Here is a 25,737-nt window from a genome sequence, read left to right on the forward strand (position 1 = left end):
TAACTTGGAATATCATTTATTAAAGACTGTTCACAAGTGCATAGACAATAAAAACAAAGCACACACATACAATCCTAAGGTCAGAATTGCTAATGACCACCTGATGATCATGTTCTGTTTTGAAACACAAATTTAGTGTTCTTCTTTGAGTACAGCTAGGAAATATAAAGACAAGAAACAGATGAGCACAAAGTATTCATCACATAATTTTAATCATGTAGGATTCATCACACAATTTTAATCATTTCGGATTCATCACACAATTTTAATCATTTAGGATTCATCACATACTTTTACTCTTTTACAATTCATCACGTAATTGTCATCTTGTAGGATTCATCACATAGTTTTAATCATTTAGGAGTCACCACATAATTTTAATCACTTAGGATTCATCACATAATTGTCATGATGTAGGATTCATCGAAGTTTAAACCACTTAGGAATCATCACATAATTTTAATCATTTAGGAGTCATCACATAATTTTAATCATTTAGGATTCATCACGTAATGGTCATCATGTAGGATTCATCACATAGTTTTAATCATTTAGGAGTCATCACATAATTTTAATCATTTAGGAGTCATCACATAATTTTAATCATTTAGGAGTCATCACATAATTTTAATCATTTAGAATTCATCACGTAATTGTCATGATGTAGGATTCATCACATAGTTTTAATCATTTAGGAGTCATCACATAATTTTAATAATTTAGGATTCATCACGTAATTGTCATCTTGTAGGATTCATCACATAATTTTAATCATTTAGGAGTCATCACATAATTTTAATAATTTAGGATTCATTAGGTAACTGTCATGATGTAGGATTCATCACATAGTTTTAATCATTTAGGAGTCATCACATAATTTTAATCATTTAGGATTCATCACGTAATTGTCATCATGTAAGATTCATCATATAATTTTAATTATTTAGGGTTCATCATGTATAATTTTAATCATTTAGGATTCATCATGTAATTGTCATCATGTAGGAGTCATCACATAGTTTTAATCATTTAGGAGTCATCACATAATTTTAATGATTTAGGAGTCATCACATAATTTTCATCATGTATGATTCATTACATAGTTTTAATGATTTAGGAGTCATCACATAATTTTCATCATGTATGATTCATCACATAATTTTAATCATTTAGGATTCATCATATAATTGTCATCATGTAGGATTCATCACATAGTTTTAATCATTTAGGAGTCATCACATAATTTTCATCATGTATGAACACACTGAACATGCTCAAATAGGTAGGCCCATTTCTTCATTTTAACTGCTGAGTGTTAAACCATCTCTGGTGTTCTTCTGCAATAACAAGAGTTTCTAATTAGTTGCTTTGGCGGACATACTGGATGTCAAATCAGAACCATTTTCATTCAGGACCATGTAGATGTCTTTAGAAGTCTTCTGGTGATCACTCCATGTAAGCATGACACAGTACACAAAGGGAGGGGATTAGTGACAAGAAGATTTTCAAGACAGCCAATGTGGAAGCCATACTGGATATACAATTGGTAACATTTTCATTCAAGACCAACTTGGTATCATAAGAAGTCTACTTATGAAAAGCATGTGTTGATATAGCAATCCATTTGGGATAAGTAGAGATAATAAATACTTTGAAGGTGATACAGGGCCAGTCTGTATAATTTTCATTTATGACAAGCTAGACACTATAAGCGCATTGGCCATATTAGATGTCAGATCAGCACCATTTTACTTTATGACCAACAAGATATTAAAAGAAATCTTCTGGTGAAAACCCCATATTGATATGACTTTCTGGTTTGGAGGAGTAACAATAATTTTCAAAACCACTGCCATGGGGGCCATAATGGACATCAGATTGTCACCATTTTCATTTACAACCAACAAGAGATCAGAAGAAGTCTTTCACAAAAGTATCATGCTAATATGACAATTCATCCAGATGAATTAGAGAAAGGAAGATTTGCAAGATGCTCACTGTGGCAGCCATACTGGATGATTAAGTGGCACCATTTTTATTTAAGACCAACAAGACATCAGCAGAGATCTTTTAGCGAAAACCCCATGTTGATATGATCATCCATTCAGAAATAACCATAACAAGATTTTCAAGATAGTCTCTGTGGTGGCCATAATGGATTTCTGCAAAGCAGCATTTTCTTTTAGAATCGACTAGGTTGTGGAATGAATATGTGTGCAAAGTTTCATTTCAATCTTCCATATAGTTTATAAGCAGCAATAACAAACTTATGCTGACAGATGATACCCAAAAGATGATTGGCAACCTGCTATCTAGTCTATGTCATGTGGAGCCAATAAAAGTGTTCAGTTTTTGGGAATGTTACATGTACTTTCATAAATACATGTACTGTATATATAAAACACTGTAGTTCCTCTGGATCCAAGACTTAGAGTAGTGTCTGATTCTTGCTTTCATCACAACAGAACTTCACTAAACCCCAATGTCATAAATAAACAATAAATAGCAAATAATAGTTTTGATTTAGAGAGCCACTATTATCATTTAATCAATGTTTCTCCTTATAATCGACTAGATACTGTGTCACCTGCTGATATTGTGTTATACGTCATAAATCCATGACCTACATGGCCAAATCCTCAACAAGGATTAGCATTATCATGGATCACCACGTTACCAATAGGAATATCGTCGTCACAAGAAAATCCAGATTGATGTACAATACTGTGGAGATTACAGAAAGTGCATGCTTCATGCCAAGGAGTGACTAGAAAACGAATGGTATTAATGCCTTCCTGTGTTTTGGATAGTCTTCAAACTTCTCCAAGTAGTATCTGAAGAAAAAAAACAGAAGTAGTATTAGTGGTGATAGTAGTAGTAGTTATTAGAATTAATGAAGTAGTAGTAGTAGTAGTTGTTGTGGTAGTAGTAGCAGCATCAGTAGTAGTATTTAAAGTACAGAAAATATGCAGCTGGATGGGAATGCTCTGGGTTTGTCACTTCACACTTTAGCATATATTTCAATGTGTTTGTAAATACAACACACTGCTTGTAACTATCATGATGAAGACACAACACACCACTTATTACTATCACAATGAAGATACAACATATCACTTGTTACAATCACAATGAAGACACAACATACAACTTGTTACTATCACAATGAAGACACAACATACAACTTGTTACTATCACAATGAAGACACAATACAAGGCTTGCTACTATCACAATGATGACACAACAGACCACTTGTTACAATCATGATGAAGACACTATACACACCACTTGTTACAATCACGATGAAGATACAATACATTCCTTGTTACAATCATGATGAATACACAACACACCATTTGTTACTATCATGATGAATACACAACACAACACTTGATACAATCATGATGAAGACACAACATACAACTTGTTACTATAACAATGAATACACAATATACCACATGTTACAATCATGATGAATACACAACACACCACTTGTTACTATCACGATGAAGATACAACATACAACTTGTTACAATCATGATGAAGACACAACACACAACTTGTTACTATAACAATGAAGATACAACATACCAATTGTTACAATCATGATGAATACACAACATACAAATTGTTACAATCATGATGAATACACAACACACCACTTGTTACCATCATGATAAAGGGATTACCTGTGATGCTGATAAGCCCTGGGTCCATTGATGATAAAGGGATTACCTGTGATGCTGATAAGCCCTGGTTTCAATGATGATAAAGGGATTACCTGTGATGCTGATAAGCCCTGGGTCCAATCATGATAAAGGGATTACCTGTGATGCTGATAAGCCCTGGGTCCAATCATGATAAAGGGATTACCTGTGATGCTGATAAGCCCTGGGTCCAATGTTGCATATAGTAACGAAGAAAAATGCAAACGACGGCAGAGAGCATCCTGCCACAGTGAATCCAAACCACTCTATGATCTCGCCAAAGAAGTTTGCACCTGACACATATTCGAACATTCCCCCTGAAACAAAATGATACAAACAATATGTTTAAACTGTGAAGTCAAGCTTTAAATATGATGACCAAAGAGACATCAAAGGCATTTCTCTCAAACAATTATGATGATACACCACGTATTCTCACATTTTAGAAGAACAAGGAAAAATGGCAAAACTTTGAGATAAATTTTGGCTAAATAATGTCTCTTTTGGTTTCTCACCAACCACAATTCCAAACATTTCAATTTCTTTACTTTTGTGTTATATTATATTATTCTTTATAGGATATTTAATAGGAACAATATTGTTGAACTACATGTATACATATTACTACTACATTGATGTTTTAAGTAAAAAGACAGACAAATTTTATTTAGGTTCAAAATTGCATTTACATATTAAGAAATATTAACTGATAGGAGTTATTGTACCATACTATAAACTATTATAATATAACAAGTAACTTTCACAATCATACATCTATACCTACTTACCTACCTACATACATACAGACAGACATACAGACAGGCAGACATACATACATACATACATACATACATATGTACATACATACATACATAGAGAATGCACACATATGTGATTAGATAAAATGCAGAGGAAGCATATCTATTACCAGCCAGGAAAAAAAAGAAAAGCAGCTAACAGAATATACAGGGAAATGTATATGAGAATAGTTCACACAAAAATAAGTAACTGAAAGCTACAGGCAAAACTACAGAACTTAACAAAAAATAAGTTGTTGTTGTTGTTGTTTAACGCCATTTTTCAGCACACGATAGGCTATACATGGCGGCCAGTATTAATAGTGGAGGAAGAACCCGGGAAATCATCGAAAAAGAACCACTGACCCTCGAGAAGCTACTGGCAAGCTTTCTCACATACCCACATTGGCCGAATCCGAGACTCGAACCTACGCAAACAGAGGTGAGATAGCAGTGATCCGTAATGGACACTCGGGGCCCCCTAAAAATAAGTAAAAAGCTATAAGCAATATGAAAGACAGAAAACTATATACTGCAGTTACAGCTGAGCTAAAACTACTAACATACATATAAATACGGGGAGGAAAATTCATCTAAAACAAACAACGTACCCCATATTTAGCATAGCTTCAAGCAAATATACATGATTAAGAATTAAAATACTAAAATTGCATTTTGATTATGGCAGAAGCAGCAACTTTAGGTGTATCTATATTTGAGGTATATCTAAAGAGTTCTGAATGTAAGTGAAATGTATTAATGAACAGAACATAGTACATCCCTTCAAAATACTTCCCATGCACCTCTACACAATTTCACAGTCTGTTTCTCCAATTATTAAATGCCATTTTGTGTTCACTTTTTGTTATGTTATTCATACACTGGAAAACTGCATTTCCAACTGTAATGCAGCTTTCAAATCATCTGCCCCTCTTAGAATCTTTGAAAACAGGATACCATCAAATCTCACTTGCAGCTGATTCAAATATGAATGGAGGATGTGGCAAAGATTCGATGCTGTGCTCATTCTGGAATTTAGGCCATTTTATGCATATCTGCACTGACATGGAGTAGATGAATATCTTGAGTACCGATACATGGATGAGTGGTTAGGTAGTGTTCTATAACGTTTGATAACACTTTGTAAGTTTAACATCGAAAGTATGACTATGTAGCAGAGAGAAGCCATTACGGGTCTATTTGAGTGAAAGGTATTTGTACAAATATGAACCAGCAGTGTAAAAGTGCCTATTTATCAATCTATTCAAGGGCTGTGCTCCCCTTGTCTCGATCATGTAGGAATAGTGTTCAAATTTTAATGACTTAATTTTGATTGAATGAAGTGGCTTGCCACAGCATCCAATGAAATTCATAGACTTTAAGCACAAAAATATCTGCTTGATGCACCAAGGTGTAGATAGGGTTCACACTGGAACCTTGGCTAGTGAGTTGTAGATAGGGTTATCACACTGGAACCTTCGCTAGTGAGGTGTAGATAGGGTTATCACACTGGAACCTTGGCTAGTGAAGATGTTCTAGAGCAGCCTTTACTTGTGTCAACATATGGAAGATTTACACAATATGTTCCCAAAACTGGTCTTTACTTGTGTCTGCATATGGAACATTTACACAATATGTTCCCGAATTGGGTTTTTACTTGTGTCTACATATGGAACATTTACACAATATGTTCCCAAAACTGGTCTTTACTTGTGTCTGCATATGGAACATTTACACAATATGTTCCCGAATTGGGTCTTTACTTGTGTCAACATATGGAACATTTACACAATATGTTCCTGAATTGGGTCTTTACTTGTGTCAACATATGGAACATTTACACAATATGCTCCCAAATCGGGTTTTTACTTGTGTCTACATATGGAACATTTACACAATATACTCCCAAACTAGGTCTTAACAAGAGATTTTTTAAAATTGTTAAATCTGAGGGTTTTTGAAAATTATTTGGAAGAGAATTCCCCTGTTTAGCTGCTGCATATAACACCACTGTAATAAACTATTCAAATACTGCGTAAAAAATATTACATAAATAAAAGCAGACTTCTGAAGCAAATTACTTAACAAAGCCATGTAAAACAATGCGACCAATGAAATAGAAGTAAAAGATGATGTTGCTATCTTTATTAACTTCTTCCAAAATAAAAAGAGTAGACACTCATTTTGTACAGATGCATACACACTAATCTTTTCTATGGTCTATTTTCCATTTTGGTCATCACACACATATTTAAGACTTCAAAATTCATGTTAGCACAGCACAAATTATACATTGTAATTAATTCTATGTAATTAGAGTATATACATTTAGTACTTTCATACTTAATGTATCCTGAAGACCTCAGAGAAGAATAGTATATTACACTGAGATACCCTCATTAAATAAAGGGTTTACTATAATATTATTATTATTGGAAAATCTATATTACATTATTTTACTGCAAAGAGGTAAAAATATTTCATTAATTGTCACTGGCACAAACAATTAATTACCTTTTTATACTTTTCAAAACTTATCCAAAACTTAATTACGTCCAAACTATTTCAGAAGTAAATTGAAACAACCCCTTAAAGTAAATATTTGAGCACATGCACAGATGTCTGTATGCCATAGTGTACAAGTATTAAAAAGATAGGGACCCATGAAATTACAAGTGAGAGTTCAACTATACCCAATTTTTAACAGATTCGTTTAAAAATGAATTATACGGTTTTGGACTTGGTAAAATTTTGCTAAGTTTTGGAAGTAAGAAAAGACAGAAACAAATTACAATGTTTGTTCCAGTGGCTATTGGTTTAACAGTTTTACCTACCTGTAATTAAAATGATGCAATCTAGGTACTTTTATAATTTAGAATTAATTGGAATGTATGGATTCTGCTGTGCTGATTGGAAGTCACATGTTCACAGTCGAGCTTGTAACGACCAAAATGGGGACATAAAATTACCATATGGAATCTTGTAGCCAGTCTCACTTGGTTTTCGAAGAGTCCTCAAGATATGGTCTGAATGGATGTTAACCAGCAGACCAAAGGCAAAAAGAAAGATACCTGTAAAATTAACAAATATGTCATGATATTTACCACACTGATCAGAGCATGTAACAAACTGAAGGAAAAAAACACCTAAAAAATGTGCAGTACATCCATGTGAATTGAAGTCAAATTTTATCCTGTAACAAAATTTAGCAGTGTCCACCATTACAAGACTAGCATCTCTTTCTTTTAACTGACATCAAGTTGGTTACTTATTCCTAAATTACTTTTTCCCGACTGAATAAGGAATAAGTAGCCAGTTATCGATTCAATAAGGAATAAGTAACCAGTTACTTACAAGGAATAAGTAACCAGTTACTTACAAGGAATAAGTAACCAGTCACTTATTCTGGTTCAACTATTTCTACAAACATTTGGTTACTTATTCCTTATTCACATCCAGTTGGATATTCATTTCTAATTCCAAGTTCAATAAGTAATCGGTTATAACTTACTTATTGCCAATTAAAAGCTCTTCATGGTATGCATTGGTGTTATTCTAACACAGTTAGAGAAATAAGGTTTTTTGGTACCATCTATATAAAGCTGACTTGAGACAAATCATGGACTATAAGTAGGAAGGGGTTAGGATATTGGTGGGTATACATATTTAGTAATCTGATAAAAGATTAATTAGTTGTGTTTGGTATTTGGGTCGTGTCTTGAAGTGCATAGCGTGAACTACTATTATTCCAATTCCAAGAGCTTACTAATGACTCAAGCAAACATGAAACCAGATAAAATAGTTGAATCCAGAATGAGCAACTTGTTACTTATTCCTTACTGAATCGTGAGCTGGTTACTTATTCCTTATTCAATCGGGTATAAGAAATAAGTAACCAACTTGATGTCGATTTTCTTTTCCCTAATTAAAAAGAAAACCAATGTATCTAAGACTGAAGACACTGATGTGCTTTTGAAATCAATAACACTCAATTTTTAAAAAAATCCATATTCCGTAATTTTACATGTATGACAATTACTTTAGAACATTCAGCTTTTGTTGAAAAGACCCGAATATCTGTACTTAATGAAATGTAACAAAATAAAGCAAATGAAATGTAAGAATATAGGGACAATGATGTGCAAGAAATATTTTATGATGAATCTGTTCGGACTCACCTGCATAGAAGTTCCAAGCTAGGTACCATGAGGTCCCAAAGTCTCCATGATGGGCCAGGTACCCCACCTGAATGTATCCATTAACAAGGCAGAACATGAATGCCATAATGAACAGTAAGAACGGGGTTGGCTTGCCCCCACGGATCAGAATTGGAAATATAATAGCCCTGTGGTAATAATAATAATAATATCAGCTCAATTTAGCTCACGTGTCTATTTTATTTTAAAACTGTGCTAGGTGAAATATTTACATGTACTTTTCATTACAGCATACATAATCATCTTACATACTGTGTCTTCTTTTTAAAAAAGATTCAATTTGAAAATACTGAAATCATGTACAGTTTATTCTCATTAATTTGTAGTACAATTATATATTTTAAGACATTACACTACTCATTCTGAGGACACTGTTTGGTAAATACATTATTTACAGTTGATTTGCGTAATAATATTATTTAGGTTATTGTAACCTATTTTAAAACTGATTTCAACTCTAATTTGATTATTTTCTTAATTAATAAGAAAAAATATGACTTGTGATGTTCTATTCAGAATGTGGATGAAAGGCAATATATTATCTATCTATAAACAGCAGAGAATTGATCCAAATATAACTTTGGAATAGTCATGTGAATCATAAAGTATTGTTTTTTTACATACAGAACCAGGTACGAGGGGCCCCGAGTGGCCGAGTGGACTAAAGCGCTCTCCGTTATGGATCACTGCCATCTCACCTCTGTCTGAGTCTAGGATTCAGTTAATGTGGGTATGTGAGAAAGCTTGCCAGTAGCTTCTTGTGGGTCGGTGGTTCTTCCTGGGGTTTTCCCGGGTTCTTCCTCCACCATTAATACTGGCCGCCATGCATAGCCTATCGTGTCCTGAAAAATGGCGTTCAACCCCACAACAACAACAACATACAGAACCAATTTTTTTTAAAAAAAAGATATTCACTTATTTGTAAACAAAAGAGAGTAAGGGTTGAAAAAAATGTCACTAGAGTGTGGACATAAAAAATATGATATTTCAAAAGCTAGACCATCTACCCATAAATTTTCTTCAGGAAATCATGAAAAAGTTGTCGTTTTAGTTGACTGATCATATACGATGTACAATCAACTACAACTTCACTAGCAAAGGAATTGTTAACCAAAAGGGTCTAAGCGTACCATTTAAAATGTATCATTCTTTCACCAACAACAAGCTATCTCAGAACACTTCACTAAAACCACTAACATCTTTATTAAACCGATCAGTCTATATCATTGAGAAATACGGGTGATGAACTACCCGAAACCTACCCGATGCCTTTGACTTTTATGACATAACAGAAATAAACACTTGCAAAAATTCACACAAAATTTTTAAAACTCTAAAACATCACAAACATTACTGGCAAAACCGATTTTAGGCATTACTATATGCTCAATATGAACCTAATTATATTAAAATAACCTAATTATAATAAACTGCTTGCGTCATTTAGAAAATATACCACAAAACGGCATGCAAGATGCAAATTACAAGAATGAACGTAGGTTACTATTAAATGGGGTTTTTATATACTGTTTTTATTAGACCAAATAATAAAACAGTACTAATCTCCCCACATTAGCAGACTTGAAGATAATAAATGAAACCTATGTTTGCTTTATCTAATAAACCTGGCTAATATTTTATCTTTGAGTCCTATTTATACATAGTACAGATCAGCATTGTTCACAGAGCATGAGACATACGTCAGCATTAAACTGTCTACAATCCAATTTTGTTTCTTTTCTCTGAAACCAACATAACGCTGCAAGCCATACAGCAACAAGTTGAATTCATAATGTGCCTTATTGTCATATAAAGCCGCTAATTGTAGCCAAAATAAGCCACTTAGTGTAAACAAATTACATTAGGCAGATGGCAGAATCAGCAAAGAAGATAAATCAACTGAGCAAGCTAGTAGCGACAATTACATCCCTCAGATATTTAAGATTTTGTGTATTTTTGGATATCCGGAAAAAAATTACCCAAAGGATCAAATATCATATACCATTTATCGTTATAGACGCCTTTAACAGTTTCGTACTGTGTGTTATGCAAAAGCCGCGTACAAATAAAGGCCACAGAATACAATTTATACACGTATTGACGAACACATAAATCGTTCGTACTTATAGCTGTGTCCGATATAATCTGAGTTTATAGCAACATGGGGGGGGGGGGAGGGGGGGCGCATTTGTAACCGATGTAAAAAAGAATTAAAAGATGGAATTTATTTTATCACAAAATGTCCACTTTACAATAAACAATGATGCTCATTATAGGATAAATTAGAAGACTTTCTAAATAATTTAGAAAAGCTATTTATTATCATAGACTGTGCAAATTTTATGGTACCTTTTGTGGGTCAATTAATTACATTTGAGTAACAAGACTATCAAAGGCTGCTCATGTCATTAATCGAAGGTTTTCTGGAAAACTTGGACTTTATCAACGAATAAGTCAGTTTTTCTTAAAGGAACAATCATTTTTTGACGATTTGTCTAACCAATTGGTTCCCAAATTATTATTTTTTTTAGAACAAGTACCCCTTCTTAATTTAAATTTTTAAAAATATTTTCGCAGACTCCCACATGATAGAAGTTGAAGTTTTCGGCTCTGTTAGTCCAGAAAATACATACTCCTTGATATAACCTCGCAGCCCTCCCCCCAAGGGGTGGTCTGTGGCCCATAGTTTGGAAACCACTGGTCTAGCCATTGCGTCAACATATTCAGGAAAAGTTGTTACTTTTTCATGTAATAAAACAGATATTTCATGAAGAAAATTGTCTCAATAACTCTTCTTTTTTCACGAATAAATCGCCATTCTTCATTAAGAGTGATACTCTTTGCTGACCAATGCACATTTTTCGTGAAGATTACATACTTAACAAAATTAACAGTTATCGTTCAAAGTCTGTATTGACGTGTATGAGAACTTTTATTTTACATGGATTGATTGATTTAACAGACAATGGTGGGTTTTTTTCCAGCTTTTCCACGTTTACTGTTTTCACTTGGAGTGATTGCTTTTAGATTTCAGGTTATTTTTTTCTTTTTGAGTTAATATGATCAATCACAAGACCTTAATTGATTATACCATTGAAACATTCGTACAAAAATCTGTGGACGAGATTATTTTTTATTTTTTACTTCCAGAAATTCCAATACCGATCATATGTAACCAACGTTATTGATATTTCGTACACTTTCTTTTTTTACGACAATGTCGCATAACATCTTTGCTTGTTCCATTACACAATAGTTTTGTTTCTAATATTATTTTAATTATTTTTGACATACTGAGCAATATATTCTTGAGTGTATTTAATTTTCAAGTAATCATCAGCATTTCCTGAAGTATTTTTTTTTAACGATCTACAATGTCGTCTACCACAATTCAGACATAATTGTGTTTTAACTTTTACTCCTACGCCACAATTCAGACAAGGTTTTGATCCAGTACTTCCTTTTCTGACACTTTGTAAAGAATAGCGCAATAGTCACTGCAGCAATTATTTCCACAAGGTACGGCAGATCCAATCATCAACCATTTACAGATATTATATGTTTGGTTAATCATTACATTATTTGTGAAAGTCTACTTTTATATATATATATATACTAAAGAAAAGTAATTATATAACATAGAACTATTGGACGAAGCTAGATTACTTCAGCTACAATATCAACATCTCACTGGGAATACAATTACATTACCAAAATCGAAAATAGATTTAAAACTAATAAAAAAATACTTCAGATCAATGAAATCAACACAAGATGAATTTATAAAGTTATCAAAGATTGAGGCGTCAACATCAAGATTTGACTTTGACTGAATGAACGATGATAGAAAACAAATACCATTTAAACCACAATTACATTAAACAATAAAAAAATCAAAGAATGAGTTTTACAACGAGGGTGCTGCTCATGTTTGGTATATGTTTAAAATATATGGTAATGGAATATTTATAGATTCAACAATGAATCAAAATTTAGCTTGTAGAATAATTTTAAAAGTCTACAAGACCACAAGAAGTGGTTTTTTTTTTGCAGGATAAAATTTGTAACAGAGCAACAAACACCAGATGGATTGTAGTAGATCACACGTAATAACTTGGATCCGGTAAAAATAAAATCAAGATCAGCATCAATAGTCATCTTAGACAAAAATACAGCGCCAGAAATATTTATCGGAATGGACGGTAAATACTACAATAACTCTTATCCTGCGACAGATATTATTTACTAAATGTATTACCTGAATAAACCAGACATAGCTGCTCTTGTCCTGATGAAAACAGGTTCACTAAAGTGTGTGACTCAACGTGTAAGAGAACATTTTGTAAACTCAAAACGCGGGAATGGACTTACAGAATCACGAATAAAAAAAATATACAATGGTGGGAAAACTCCCTTGTCAACGGAGATAAGATTGATGCCGTTGTTATTTCAAAAATTAAAAAACATTGAAGATTCCGTTCGTGGTAAAAACAATAACCAATCAGATTTTATACGACTCTGGTAATTATCGTAACAAAGGTGTTCCAATAACATTAACTGATCATAACTCACATGATAGAAAACTGAGTCTGTAACAAAATTTCCACGAGAAAAAACAAGATTTTACGACTTCGTTATCTAAGAAGAAATCTATAATATCAGTAAATGTGACATTGTATCAGTCTGCTTATTTCACGGAGATGATTCCATAGATGAATCAACATTTGATCATTTTGTGTTACCATCTGAAGTTATTTATCGGACTGAAGCTCTTCAACGTATGATGAAACATATTTTGGTAAAATATGACGCTGACAGTTGACAACTTACTCAAAAATTGTTTTACGGTGTCGTATGTTGTGTATGTAGCCCAACGAAAAAATTCATGTCCAACACCAAATCAATTTCTCCATGATATATCACAGAGCTGTGTGGAGTTGGCTCAAGCTAGTCTTTGGAACACAAAATATATTTCCTACGATATGACTTATGTGGACAATGTAGCTGCTTATCTTGCTGCTTTTCTTGGACTTGGCAAGTGTCATCAATATTTCGACCTATTCAGTCATCCGACATACGAAATGACTAGAGTTGAAATAAACGGGCCACTACCAAATATCGATCTTACTGGATTTGCGGAGATCGACTCATTCGAGTTTTTAGCGAGTATTCATCCAGTTATACCAATTTTGTTCGGCCGAATTTTAATACACCAGATACCAATGTCAATCTCAACGACTGGTGCGCAAAAGTACAGCATGGTTGGGCTCAAATAGTGGTATTACGATGTACGTTAGACACTAAGATTTTAACTAAAAGACACACAAAAACGATATTTGCAGGAACATTATTGGAAAATTCACTCAGGGTTCATTATCTGATAATACACGTCGTTGGACAAGATTAATTATGGATCAAGAGAATTATATTTTGTCATCAAGGACACAGTGCAAAAGGTGTGTTGGTGTCACGGAGAAATGCAACAACACGAGATGAAACAATTACTGGAACTATCATTAGCTACTGCGACGGCGATTCTCCTCAATTTACTCATTTGAGATCATCTATGCTGCCATACACGTCAATAAATCTATTATCGATGATCAACAGATTTCCCAATAACGCTGTTAGAGTCGCCACGGATTCTTACTACATTAGTCGTTGTAAAATTAATCTTATTATCCCATTTATCGAAGAAGGCATCGAAGATGTTACTTGGGGTCGTGACGAACATAACATGAACAAATACTCAGCTATCTCGAGTCAGCCGGCGTTAAAATACCAGATATCATCCGCAGCAGCGACAACTTATCAGAGATTTCATCGGCGCCGTCAGTAAATGATCCAATCAGGAGACATAGCAAGGTCTATCTAAATGGCCCTAGTGGCTTTTGTAAAATAACGCGTGCAATAGAATTATTCAAAAAAATTAATATATGATCGTGTTGACGCCAACTCACCGGATTGCCAAAGAGATGTAACATCGTGGTGTCAGCGCATGCATCTGTCATAGTTTCTTTAGACGATGTGGTCATGCATGGACCCCCGAACGAATGGGACAAAAATATATCCCGAGAATGATTATTTGGGACGAAATATGCACGGTGTATAAGGATATTTTAAAAATATTTATTGATTGCCTAACGACGAAAAACACGGCAATTATTATGTGTGGCGACCTAGGGCAACCTCCGCCATTTTACTGGAGAATCCCCACATGACGGGTTAAACAACTACGTTAGCTTCTACGAAAAAAAATGTTGAATAATCATCGATCCCATGATGAAACATTACGACAGTTAAAATCACTAATCAAACTACAGTCATATAAAATTCAATGTGAAATCATGCGTACTGTAATTCCACAGTCACCAATTGTCTGATTTCTGGAACTCATTGCGCCCTAATGATCTAATCGTTTTATCCAGGAAAATTGTACGAGATTCACTTCTACGTAAATTATTTGATATTCACAACAACAACAGAATTCCAACTGAGCAAGTCCCGTTATGTTACCGCCCTGCAGATACACATCGGCCAAATATACTCGTCGAGATTCTTGGAACTGGCACGAAACTAAAACTCGTTTTTAATGATATCGTTGAAGTTCCAGTAGAGGATGTACAACAAGCGCTGTCACTAGACCCATCGTGTTGTACTCTGGCATATGCAATAACAATTCATTGGTCTCAGGGATTAACATCAATACATTAATATCCTACCAATATCTGGATTGTCGATGATCGCATCCAATGGTCAAATATAGTTTATCTGGCTGTGTCTAGAGTAAAAAAAAAATATCTCAGTTACGCAGGGTTGTCTATGTGTTTGAGCTGCCAAAAGCGTCTTCGACACAACAAACAACAACACTGTTTTACCTTCATCGCCGACCTTATCAACCAATTCGTGAGTGATTCTCATATGATTTTTATTTTTTATCGAATTCAGCGTGCGAATCAGCTTGACATCCGCGATATGTCGTTGTAAATCTGGAATTTTACACGCGACGTCATGAACATGGCACACTTGATTTACAGGAAATGCATCTGGATTTTTTTTTTTGGTTGTTGTTGTTGATTTTTGTAGTCAAGTCTAATATCCAGGCGAGTTCCAGGACCATAATAATCCTGGAGGATGCTTCTCACCTGGATACTTAGCCCAGGTGTTTTCTCGACGGCCTTAGCATTATCACCACCTGCAATGCTCGCACTGCTGATTGCAGAGCAATCCAGCGTCACAAACTTATATTTTTGGGTGCCGCATTTTACACAATGACCTGTCAGTGCCGACGTGTTATTTTTCAACGTGTTTTCTCTCAGAAAATTTGTACCAGTGATTGTCTTGCATCGAACACAATATAAACTCGGCAGTGACTACCGGGGATACGTCAGCCTCAGAGCTGTCTGCATGGTTTCTTGGTCGTCGTATGTTATACTGTAAGGTTGGTCAGTAATAACTTTTTAGAACATTATTGATGGACCAGCAGACCTTAAATAATCATCGGAATATCTTGCAAGACACACTATCATCGTAACAACATCAACATCACTGTGACATATTTCGATGCATCTACTATAATTCATATACACGGCAATTTTAAATCACGATATTATGCCATTACTAACAGGTCCACATTGGTCTTCTGCAACGTATGGATTATTGTTATCTCTCAAAAGTCTACCCTGAAATTCAATAAATGCCTCGGCGAGCAAGAAATACCTTGATGTATCTTGGGCTTGTAGTTGGATTCACCCACGTTGGTTTGCTTCATATGAATACTATTGATAATCACGCACAGATTCATCCTTGAGTACTGGTGCGTCCATGTTAAATGCTGGAGGAGACACACATTTAAACACTTTTTTTTATATTTGCTGCTGTTTAAAACAATGTTCCAACATTGATCAATAAGTCTTTGATCAACGCCGACGACGGACCAGACCACTACCCGCTCTTAGGTTTGCGGTTATGTTTTTTCCTATCTTGGCACTACAGCTAATTCTTTCAACCGTTCATTTTCGGCTCGATTTATTATTTTACTGACGCTGAAATCACTTCGGTGCTGGGCAGTTTTACTGCAATGCTTACTTCGGTGCTGGACAGTTTTACTGGAATGCCTGCGACAGACAGCTTCACATTATGTTGTGGTTTTCATCGTACTAATCGAGCGAGTCTGTCTTTGATCGCCGAGAATACTTTACCAGCAACATTACCAATAGTGTCAATACCCTTATCACTAAAACTTCGATGGCTTTCACACCTAATTGTTTTACAATCGGGATCTCCTTTGGGGTATCCTTCTAAACAAATCTTGAATAATATCGCCGCGTCCATCTCGGTAGATCATTTTTATAAGCTGGTAATCGTGAATTTATCACGCTGACCTTTTCAGATCCACATTGGTCTTCGTGTAATAATTATGTTACTTTGTTATCGCCGATCTAATTAATCACTCACTGTAGTAATCGTCGGTAATTTCATTGATCAGCGCCCGATAGCCGCTACCGTCCATGACGCCACCGGTAAATATACGCTGGCAAATAGCGGCTGCTTCAATGATGATTTCGTGGTAATTGTTGCCGGTTCGTCTTCCACCAATAAGAATTTCTAGTCCATCAACAGCAGCGAATATGTTAATGGGACAAAGTTTATCTTAAATCATCGGCGATTCAGCGATCACATCACCACCTTGTTTCCTTCGACGTCGATCACGAATGGCAAGGCCATTTCCGGTTGGGTTTTTTCCCTCTACACGAGGTAGTCCAAATTGTGATCTTTTGGGCGAAAATATATCTCCAAGTAATTGGGCTTCTCTAGCTTATTTTATATCTTTCTCAAATTCCTTAAATTTATTATTGTATTCACCACTAATCTGACTTATACCACGGTAATTTCGAAACACAAAACTAGTCCAGTATTTTGGGATTGGTGGTCAATGGATCTAATAGTTCACGACGAACATCTTGTAATGTTGCAGCTATTGCTATGGGATTCTCTAGAAGGTTTCTGAAAACCTTCGGTAAATCAGTCAGATAGTTTTTTTTAACAGGTTCTAGTTCTGGTTCTGGTTCAACAAGATCCCTTATATCACCAATTTCAGCACGGGCTTGATCGATACCCTCTATTTCTTGCTGTATATATTGTCGTAATTGTGGTTGAGCAACAGCGATTTCAGCTGGAAGCTCTCGGAGAGTTATTTTTTTTTTGGGGGGGGTAGTTAGTTTTGCTATTTTTTCGGTTGATTTAGCGGTTTGTTCCAACGACGGAAGAATATCTTAAGTGGCTTTTGTGACTGATTTAAATAGCTGGTCTGTACCCTCTGTAAATTCCACATGAGCATCCTGGCGTTGTTTCAGCTGCTGTTTAACAGAATCACGGACTGGAAGATATTTCTTAATGCATCAAGTCATTGTCAAGCTAGTTTTGCCATTAGATATTCCATACTAAGCGCAGAAAAAAAACTAATTTTTATTATTATACAACAACGCTTTAATTACAGATCACCAAGTCAGCATATATACAAGGGTTTACTATATTACAGTAACGTGATGTATGTTTTTTGTTTTTTTTACCACAACAAATTGCCGAAATTACCGGAATCTCAATTCTACTCACAGTTTAGTCATGCGCTAAAAATACATATCCACTAATAATAGCACGCAGAATTTCCCCACACCCGGTCACGTGTCTGACTGTTAAAATATACATACGCGCTACTAATAAATCGCTAGGATTTACAGGTCAGGCAAAAATCGATAACTGTATATTTCACAACACATTCTATAGAGAAATATGTACCTGTTACATTCAACATAAATTTTAAAATACTAGAATACTTGATAAATAAATTATACGTTCTAAATGCGTGAGCCCCTTTAATGTCTGTCTGTCTGTGTAATAAGCATTGATATCGCTGTGAATATAGTTACATATTTAATTTCAGCTGTATATTTGTAAGAGTCCGGTGGCTAAGGCGGATCGACCAGTGGAAATTTCTGCATGGGTTCGATTCCGAAACGTCCTCGACATATTGTCAGCGTCAAATGCTATAATAGTGGGAGGGGGTAACCGCAATGAAATAAGATGAAATATTGTTGAATGGGTAATTATAAACTTATAAAACTAACCCAGGTGCACTTACATGGGCTCCTCTCCGAATCCAAAAAAAGGTGGTCACTTAAGGTGTCTGTGCTTGATTACAAATTAACAAACTAAAATTCAGCTTGGAAAACCCTCTGACTCTCTAAAATTTCGTTTCGCACTTAGCGATTGACCGGGGGCGGGGGGGGGGTGGTCTACACGAAATAGAAAAAAAAAAATATAACAACTACCCAAGATTCAACATATCCAACGTCTTTCAACCTGGTCGCAGGCACTTCCGTAATTTTATGGGTCAGATTATATAAAGGTGGCGCTATACAGTTTCGCATTTTGCATAGGGTTAGGAATTTAAAGAAAAAGAATGTCCCCGGCTTTCCTCACTGGTTATACTGGCTATTTAAAAAAGACCTTGTATATCTTAGGTATAATACAAAGAACCTTTAATTCCCTTTATTTTGGTGTATGATTGATGGGTGTACTATGGGTTATAGAGTATACAGCTTGGCCTTACTTCAAATGTGCACCTTTCAAAAAAGTGCTAGCTCTACTTGGTCATTTTCACTTCCTGAACTTCAGAGGTCAGTTGTATAAAAAAGAGCCGATAACTTTTTTTACATTTTATATATTTGGTAATTCATTCATTGCACTTTCAGAAGCTGGTATTGTCTAGTCTGGCAAAATTCATTTTCCCTATTTTAATAGCTGCTATGTATAGTGTACTTTAGACTAATTCAGACTGATTTTTTAACACAAGGGAGCAGTCATTTTAGTTAGCAGTGTGCTTAAATCGTGTAAAATTTCCAAAAGTACAATATCCAAAAGAAATATCATCCACATTACATTAATGTAGCATAGAGATATGCAAACATTCTCTCCACTGTGCATGTTTTAAATGCGAACTACTTCACCTTACATACGTCACTCTCTCAAAAGTACATATTATCTGGTGAGCGCCACCATAAAGAAGATGTAGGTATTATTTTTGTATGATTTAATTATGTTTATATGGCTGAAACATTTAAGTCGCAAGCATCAAAACAATCCTTATGAATTATTCTCCTGCATTTTTCCCCACAGAACAGTATTTATGAGTGTCAGAGTCTCTAACAAGTCCATCCTCCCCCCCCCCCCATGATAAAAGTGAGCTATTTTAAGAATGCACATTACATTTTGTAAACATAGCAACCAATGTTATGCTGAATGACAGGAACATGAAACTAGCCAGAATTATTTCTGAGATATCAACAATGAATTTTACAATTAGAAAAGGGAGGTAACTCATCAGCTTCATAAAGGTCAAAGGTCAAAGTGTAAAATATTTGCCTATTGTTTAATATGGAAGAAGCGAATTCACTTTCTCTTCATTTATTTTTTTATTTCATTGCAAATAAATGAAAAGAAACATTTTCAACATATATTTCTGTCACTTATTGCAACAGTTTTAAATTTAAGTTGACTCTATTCCTATATTCTAAGTCTTCTAATTTCCCCATAATTAAGGTCACTACTCACACAAACATACCTCATGGCAAATTATGTAAGCAAGAGAAAAATGATCATAATTAGCTTATTTTCATGCTTAAATGCAATATGAATGTACCATTTTATTCAGAACATCATACATAATTATATGAAAATAAAAAAAAATAATTGCAAACATTTTTTTATTTTCTTTAAGGTGGCGCTTTACAGTTTCGCATTTTCCATAGGGTTAGGAACTTAAAGAAAAAGAATGTCCCCGGCTTTCCTCACTGGTTATACTGGCTATTTAAAAAAGACCTTGTATATCTTAGGTATAATGCAAAGAACCTTTAATTCCCTTTATTTTGGTGTATGATTGATGGGTGTACTATGGGTTATAGAGTATACAGCTTGGCCTTACTTCAAATGTGCACCTTTCAAAAAAGTGCTAGCTCTACTTGGTCATTTTCACTTCCTGAACTTCAGAGGTCAGTTGTATAAAAAAGAGCCGATAACTTTTTTTACATTTTATATATTTGGTAATTCATTCATTGCACTTTCAGAAGCTGGTATTGTCTAGTCTGGCAAAATTCATTTTCCCTATTTTAATAGCTGCTATGTATAGTGTACTTTAGACTAATTCAGACTGATTTTTTAACACAAGGGAGCAGTCATTTTAGTTAGCAGTGTGCTTAAATCGTGTAAAATTTCCAAAAGTACAATATCCAAAAGAAATATCATCCACATTACATTAATGTAGCATAGAGATATGCAAACATTCTCTCCACTGTGCATGTTTTAAATGCGAACTACTTCACCTTACATACGTCACTCTCTCAAAAGTACATATTATCTGGTGAGCGCCACCATATGCAAGATTTTTTATCAATACTATTTTTTTTTGCCTGTGATTTGGTCATCCGGTGACTAAAAAATCAACCAAATCTGATTCAGAGAAAACAACGACGATGACACGAAATTGCACAATGGGGACAATAACAAGTTTTTTCTTACAACGATTGGTTATTGAAACATGGCCTTGTACATTTTTTGGGGCGTCATTTTCACCCATGTCTGGCTGCTCTCTGGTGGGGTGACCCCCTGGACTTTGGATATTTTTTTTAACGTTATTTTCACCTAGTGTGACCGCCCCTTATGTCGGTCCCCCCCCCCTTTGCTATGTCATGATGTTTTCAAATAGTGACTAAAAAAATTCAATAAAAATTTATAGGATAAAAAAAAGAAAAACATCACGACGTGTCACATATAGTTTGTTACCATGTGTTGGTCGTTCCAATGGACCTAAGTTTTCTTTTGCGTTCTTTCACCCATGTCTGGCCGCCCTTAGGTCGGTTGACCCCACCCCCACTGCTACATCCAAATGTTACTTTTTTCTTTTTATGGAGGGTGTGTGTGGTAAAGAACTTAACGTGTTCAAGTACTTGAAAAAATAAATCCCTCGACTATGAACTTAAAGAAAACAAAATAGATATAAAGTAGGATGGCCATTCATAATAAAATGTCAAACTTTAAGTTTGGGCCGGTCATCTCATAAAATAAACCCTCTTACGTATCAATTAAATCTTGATGTGTTCTTTGTGATCGTGACGACTATATTTAAAATATAATACTTCCTTCAAAATAATCATGTGTCAAAAAACTTTATTATTTAAAATTCGTTATATGTACGGTTCAAACAATATTTCCAGTTTCTTGACGTATATAAGAATGCAGTTTTTTATCGGAATATAAAGAGTCTGAAGACGAGGATCAACTATATTTGAATCTAATTAGTTTGAAATGGAATGATCGCTGGAACGAACTTCTCAGGGTGTTTAAAAACCAATCGTAATTTTTTTTGTCCAATGAAATAAATTTTGACATACTTTTCAGAACATCTAAAAATTAAATCCCACATTCTGATTAAAGGGAAATGTGCAATATTGCAGAAAGTACCAACGAATAAAAACATATTGGTCATATGGCCGCCCACATAAAAATGAATTCTGCTGCACTTCCTTGCAAACAGATACCGGCCTATTCTGGGGACCATGCCACTTTAGTACGACAGGCCTAAATCAACCGCTGACCCCCTAAAAATCTGTGCTGATACCGATGGGCAATCAATATAATCACGAGTGTGAGGCTGATTTATTGGCCAAATAATAGCAACAATTCACTTTAAAACAGGACGCCCTTTTGACCACGAGATACGCGTTTAAAATAACACTTTTGGTGGATAACTATCAAGCCCTTTGCAGATCCTTGTGAGAACACTATCAACAGTGCGGAAAATCAATTCAAAACAACTTCCGCTCTCGAACAAAATACATTGTCAACGCATAAACTAAGCCTTAACCTACTGACTTAACAAAGCCTTGTTAAATGTTCGTTATCTACTTATGCAACAACGTTCAAGCAGTACTTAATGCTTTTACTGCATACTGTGTATACTCCCGTATAAGCCGAATAATTTAGGAAAAAATAAAGGCCTGTAAGATGGGGAAAGGGGGGGGGGGTCTGTTTATCCGCGGGCCAATGTATAAACTTGACAGTTTTTAAGTCGTTTTGTTGACTTCTGTAATAGCTATACACGAAAATATTTGTTTTCTTCCGTGACTTAAGACATATGTATGTAAAAAATAATAATTTTCGGTGACCCGAGACTTATTAAACTGTTATAAAGTACTTAGTCCGAGTTTCCTCTGACTCTTGTCACCCCATTTTTGATATTTGGACATTTATGTTAGGGTGTAGGGTCAGAGTCCATTCCCTATCGAAAAGCTGGAATTCGTCGACACCATTTGGTGTCGGCATGGGGCACAGTGGCTCATATCGGTGCTTACACTTTACGTGTCATACATGCACTGTATAATAACTACAAAGGAGGACACTTCTCTCCTTTCTCGCGCGACCCATTTAAGAACAAACGCTGTTATTTCAAGCTATATTTCGCGTAGCGTAATACATTTGGTACCTTTGTTTAGCTCAGGCATTCGACTTTGCATGCGTATCCAAAGTTTGGCTTATATCATACATTAAAAGAGTGCCAGACAATTTTCCCACGCTACTGCTCGACATGGCCGTGATCGCGCCCGCTTAATAAACAAAAACAACGCGCCGAATGGAATACTACCTTCTCATTGGCCAACTAAAAATAAGTTATAAATAAATGCAGGACGTCATTTTCTTTTAACCAAAAGAGAAAGGAGAGAAGTGTTCTCCCTTGTAGTTATTATATAGTACATGTATAAAAATAAATACAGACTTCATAATTCGCGGGCCGGTTGAGTTTACCCGGGAGACCAGGCTGTAATGTACAGTACTTACACAGTGCAAAGCGTGCTTAACGTCACTTAAATCCTTATTTATTCCCAGACATATTAGATGCAGATTTGACTTTATTCATTACTTCGACCAAACTGTATTCTTCCAGATAACATTTCAGCTAGTCCTTAATGCCCGTTTCATTTATGTTGTATCACGCACTCACGTGTTACTCATTTTCAATGATAATAAGCGGTCCTACAACTTGAGGTAATATTTACAAAAAGGTTCGCACGTTAAATTGTACAAGGCACATAACCAGCATAACCTACATGTTCACGAAGAGTGGTAATAATAATGGCTAAAATTGTCATTATTGATCATCTTAGATCAACATCAATCAATTTTAGTTTTGTGTTTTGGCTGAATATCATAACTTTCCGCACAATGGAAAGCTTAATGTTTCAGCGTCTCTTTTGCTGCTAGTCGACGAATATGTCTTTCGTTTTCCGACAGCAATACAGGCCTTTTAATCATTAAAATCCTGAAAATGGCTTGTGTTAAGAGGGCATTTTGACCGTCAACTATACCAGTACATTGATTTGTAATTGTCTTTCATTCCATAATATCAGCACGATTACCGTAGGTTTGTAAAACGGGGTGTAAGGCATACCTGTCAACTTGTCAAAACCCAAGTATGGAGGCTGAATAAAAAATCGAGAGGTTTTTCGTGGCATTTTTAAAGCTATGTTTTCACTATGCATGAAATTCGCAACAAAAACAAAATACTCGCCGTTTCTCCCACAGGTGCTCGACGCGAGCTTAATGTTGAAAGAAAACAATAATCTAATGGAGAAAAAAAATCATACAGAGTGACAAAAATACCTTAGATTTCCCCCATGACCCGTTCTGACATATGACCCTCTCTATCATAATATATAAGAGAGAAGGTACGGGACTTCCAAATACTTCGTTCCATCCATGACCCTCGATTTCCTTCTGCTATTTCCGTCTTTAAAGGCACACGTCCATACTATATCGCTTGTTTACTCCTTAGATATTATTCTATCCATCAAGCCATCATTGACTTTTCTGCGTTGAACCAAACTGAAGTTACGGGCTCCGAAACGTGCGATTTTCGCGAATTTTTACTCTGAGACAAGTGCGTGCACATGCGAAAACCAGTGACAAGAGCTACATGTACCATGTTTACGACTCTGCGATGCACCCCTTCTTGAATTAAAGAACAGTGGTAGATGCAAAAGTAAGTTTTTACTTACCATTAACTCGATTCAACTTCAGGAATCCTGTTCCATGCAAGAATTAGACATTGTCTTCTTCACTGCACATACACAATGCGACTCTATTTTCAAAATAGGTAAACTATGCGGCACACACGTCAACGCCGAAATATGATTGGCTCCAAAGGTTATACTTATTATCATAAGAGCTCGGACTTGTCTCAGAGTAAAAATTCGCGAAAATCGCACGTTTCGGAGCTCGTAACTTCAGTAACAATAAGAAAACGAAAATTAGATAAATTACTTTTCAAACAAGTTTTTTATAATATTTCTTTTTAATAATCACGCATGCCAACCTCGAGATAAATATACGTGTAATTTTTGTTAATATAAGTTTGCCTAAATAAATGCATTTAGAACTTACCTCGTCAATCTTGCGATGTCTCGGAGTTTAGAGTCGGCTTATACGCGGGTCATGCACTTTTCAGTATTTATGCCTGTTCAGTTTGGGCTTATATGCGAAGGGCTTATAAGCGAATATATACGGTATATGATTTCGGGTGTTTAACACCTTTACATATTCTTACCTTTGCAAGTAATGAATCAAAAACAGGCCGATCAGAATCCTATTTGACCATCGATCCAACTTTGTACAGTCCGAGTAAAATAAAATCAAAAGAGGCACGACAAACGACGGGATCTCTTGCACAAACCATGCTAGCTTTCCGTTGATATAACATCCCCAACCAGCTCTGGCATACCGTCCGTAGGGTGCTGTTATTCCATAAAGTAACAAACACACTACCAAAACACCAAAGGCCAGGTATGATAATGAAAACAGCTTAATCAGTCTGTAATCAACAGCTTTTGTCATGTTATGTAACTCGCTTAACAACTGCGTAAACATTTTACTGCCCAACGCGGCCAACTCAACTCGTTTATATA

The 25,737-nt window shown here is 35.2% G+C and overlaps 1 protein-coding gene across 2 annotated transcripts; it reads right to left on the bottom strand.

The window, feature by feature from the left end:
* LOC149804777 (3-oxo-5-alpha-steroid 4-dehydrogenase 2-like) lies at positions 1 to 25,737 on the bottom strand. 2 transcript variants are annotated; one of them, XM_089944404.1, is made up of 5 exons: positions 25,380 to 25,737; positions 8,684 to 8,850; positions 7,475 to 7,576; positions 3,875 to 4,025; positions 1 to 2,834 (listed from the first exon to the last, which is right to left on the bottom strand). In XM_089944404.1, exons 1-5 carry the CDS (start codon positions 25,697 to 25,699, stop codon positions 2,768 to 2,770), a joined length of 807 nt encoding a protein of 268 aa, XP_089800530.1. In that variant the 5' UTR covers positions 25,700 to 25,737; the 3' UTR covers positions 1 to 2,767. The 2 variants fall into 2 exon arrangements, with proteins under 2 accessions (XP_089800530.1, XP_089800538.1); XM_089944412.1 differs by lacking the exon at positions 25,380 to 25,737 and adding an exon at positions 24,832 to 24,930.

The sequence above is a fragment of the Sinohyriopsis cumingii genome, chromosome 2, assembly GCF_028554795.1.
Source record: "Sinohyriopsis cumingii isolate HCF-2022 chromosome 2, ASM2855479v2, whole genome shotgun sequence".
NCBI lineage: Eukaryota > Metazoa > Mollusca > Bivalvia > Unionida > Unionidae > Sinohyriopsis > Sinohyriopsis cumingii.

Bases quoted from the DNA above. Each gene is read 5' to 3' on its own strand.
- LOC149804777 (XM_089944404.1), bottom strand. From the start codon at position 25,699: ATGTTTACGCAGTTGTTAAGCGAGTTACATAACATGACAAAAGCTGTT. The intron at 7,577-8,683 runs GTGAGTCCGAAC...TTAATTTTACAG, and splicing joins AGCTTGGAACTTCTATGCAG to GTATCTTTCTTTTTGCCTTT. The intron at 4,026-7,474 runs GTAATTTTATGT...ATTTTGTTTCAG, and splicing joins TGGCTACAAGATTCCATATG to GGGGAATGTTCGAATATGTG.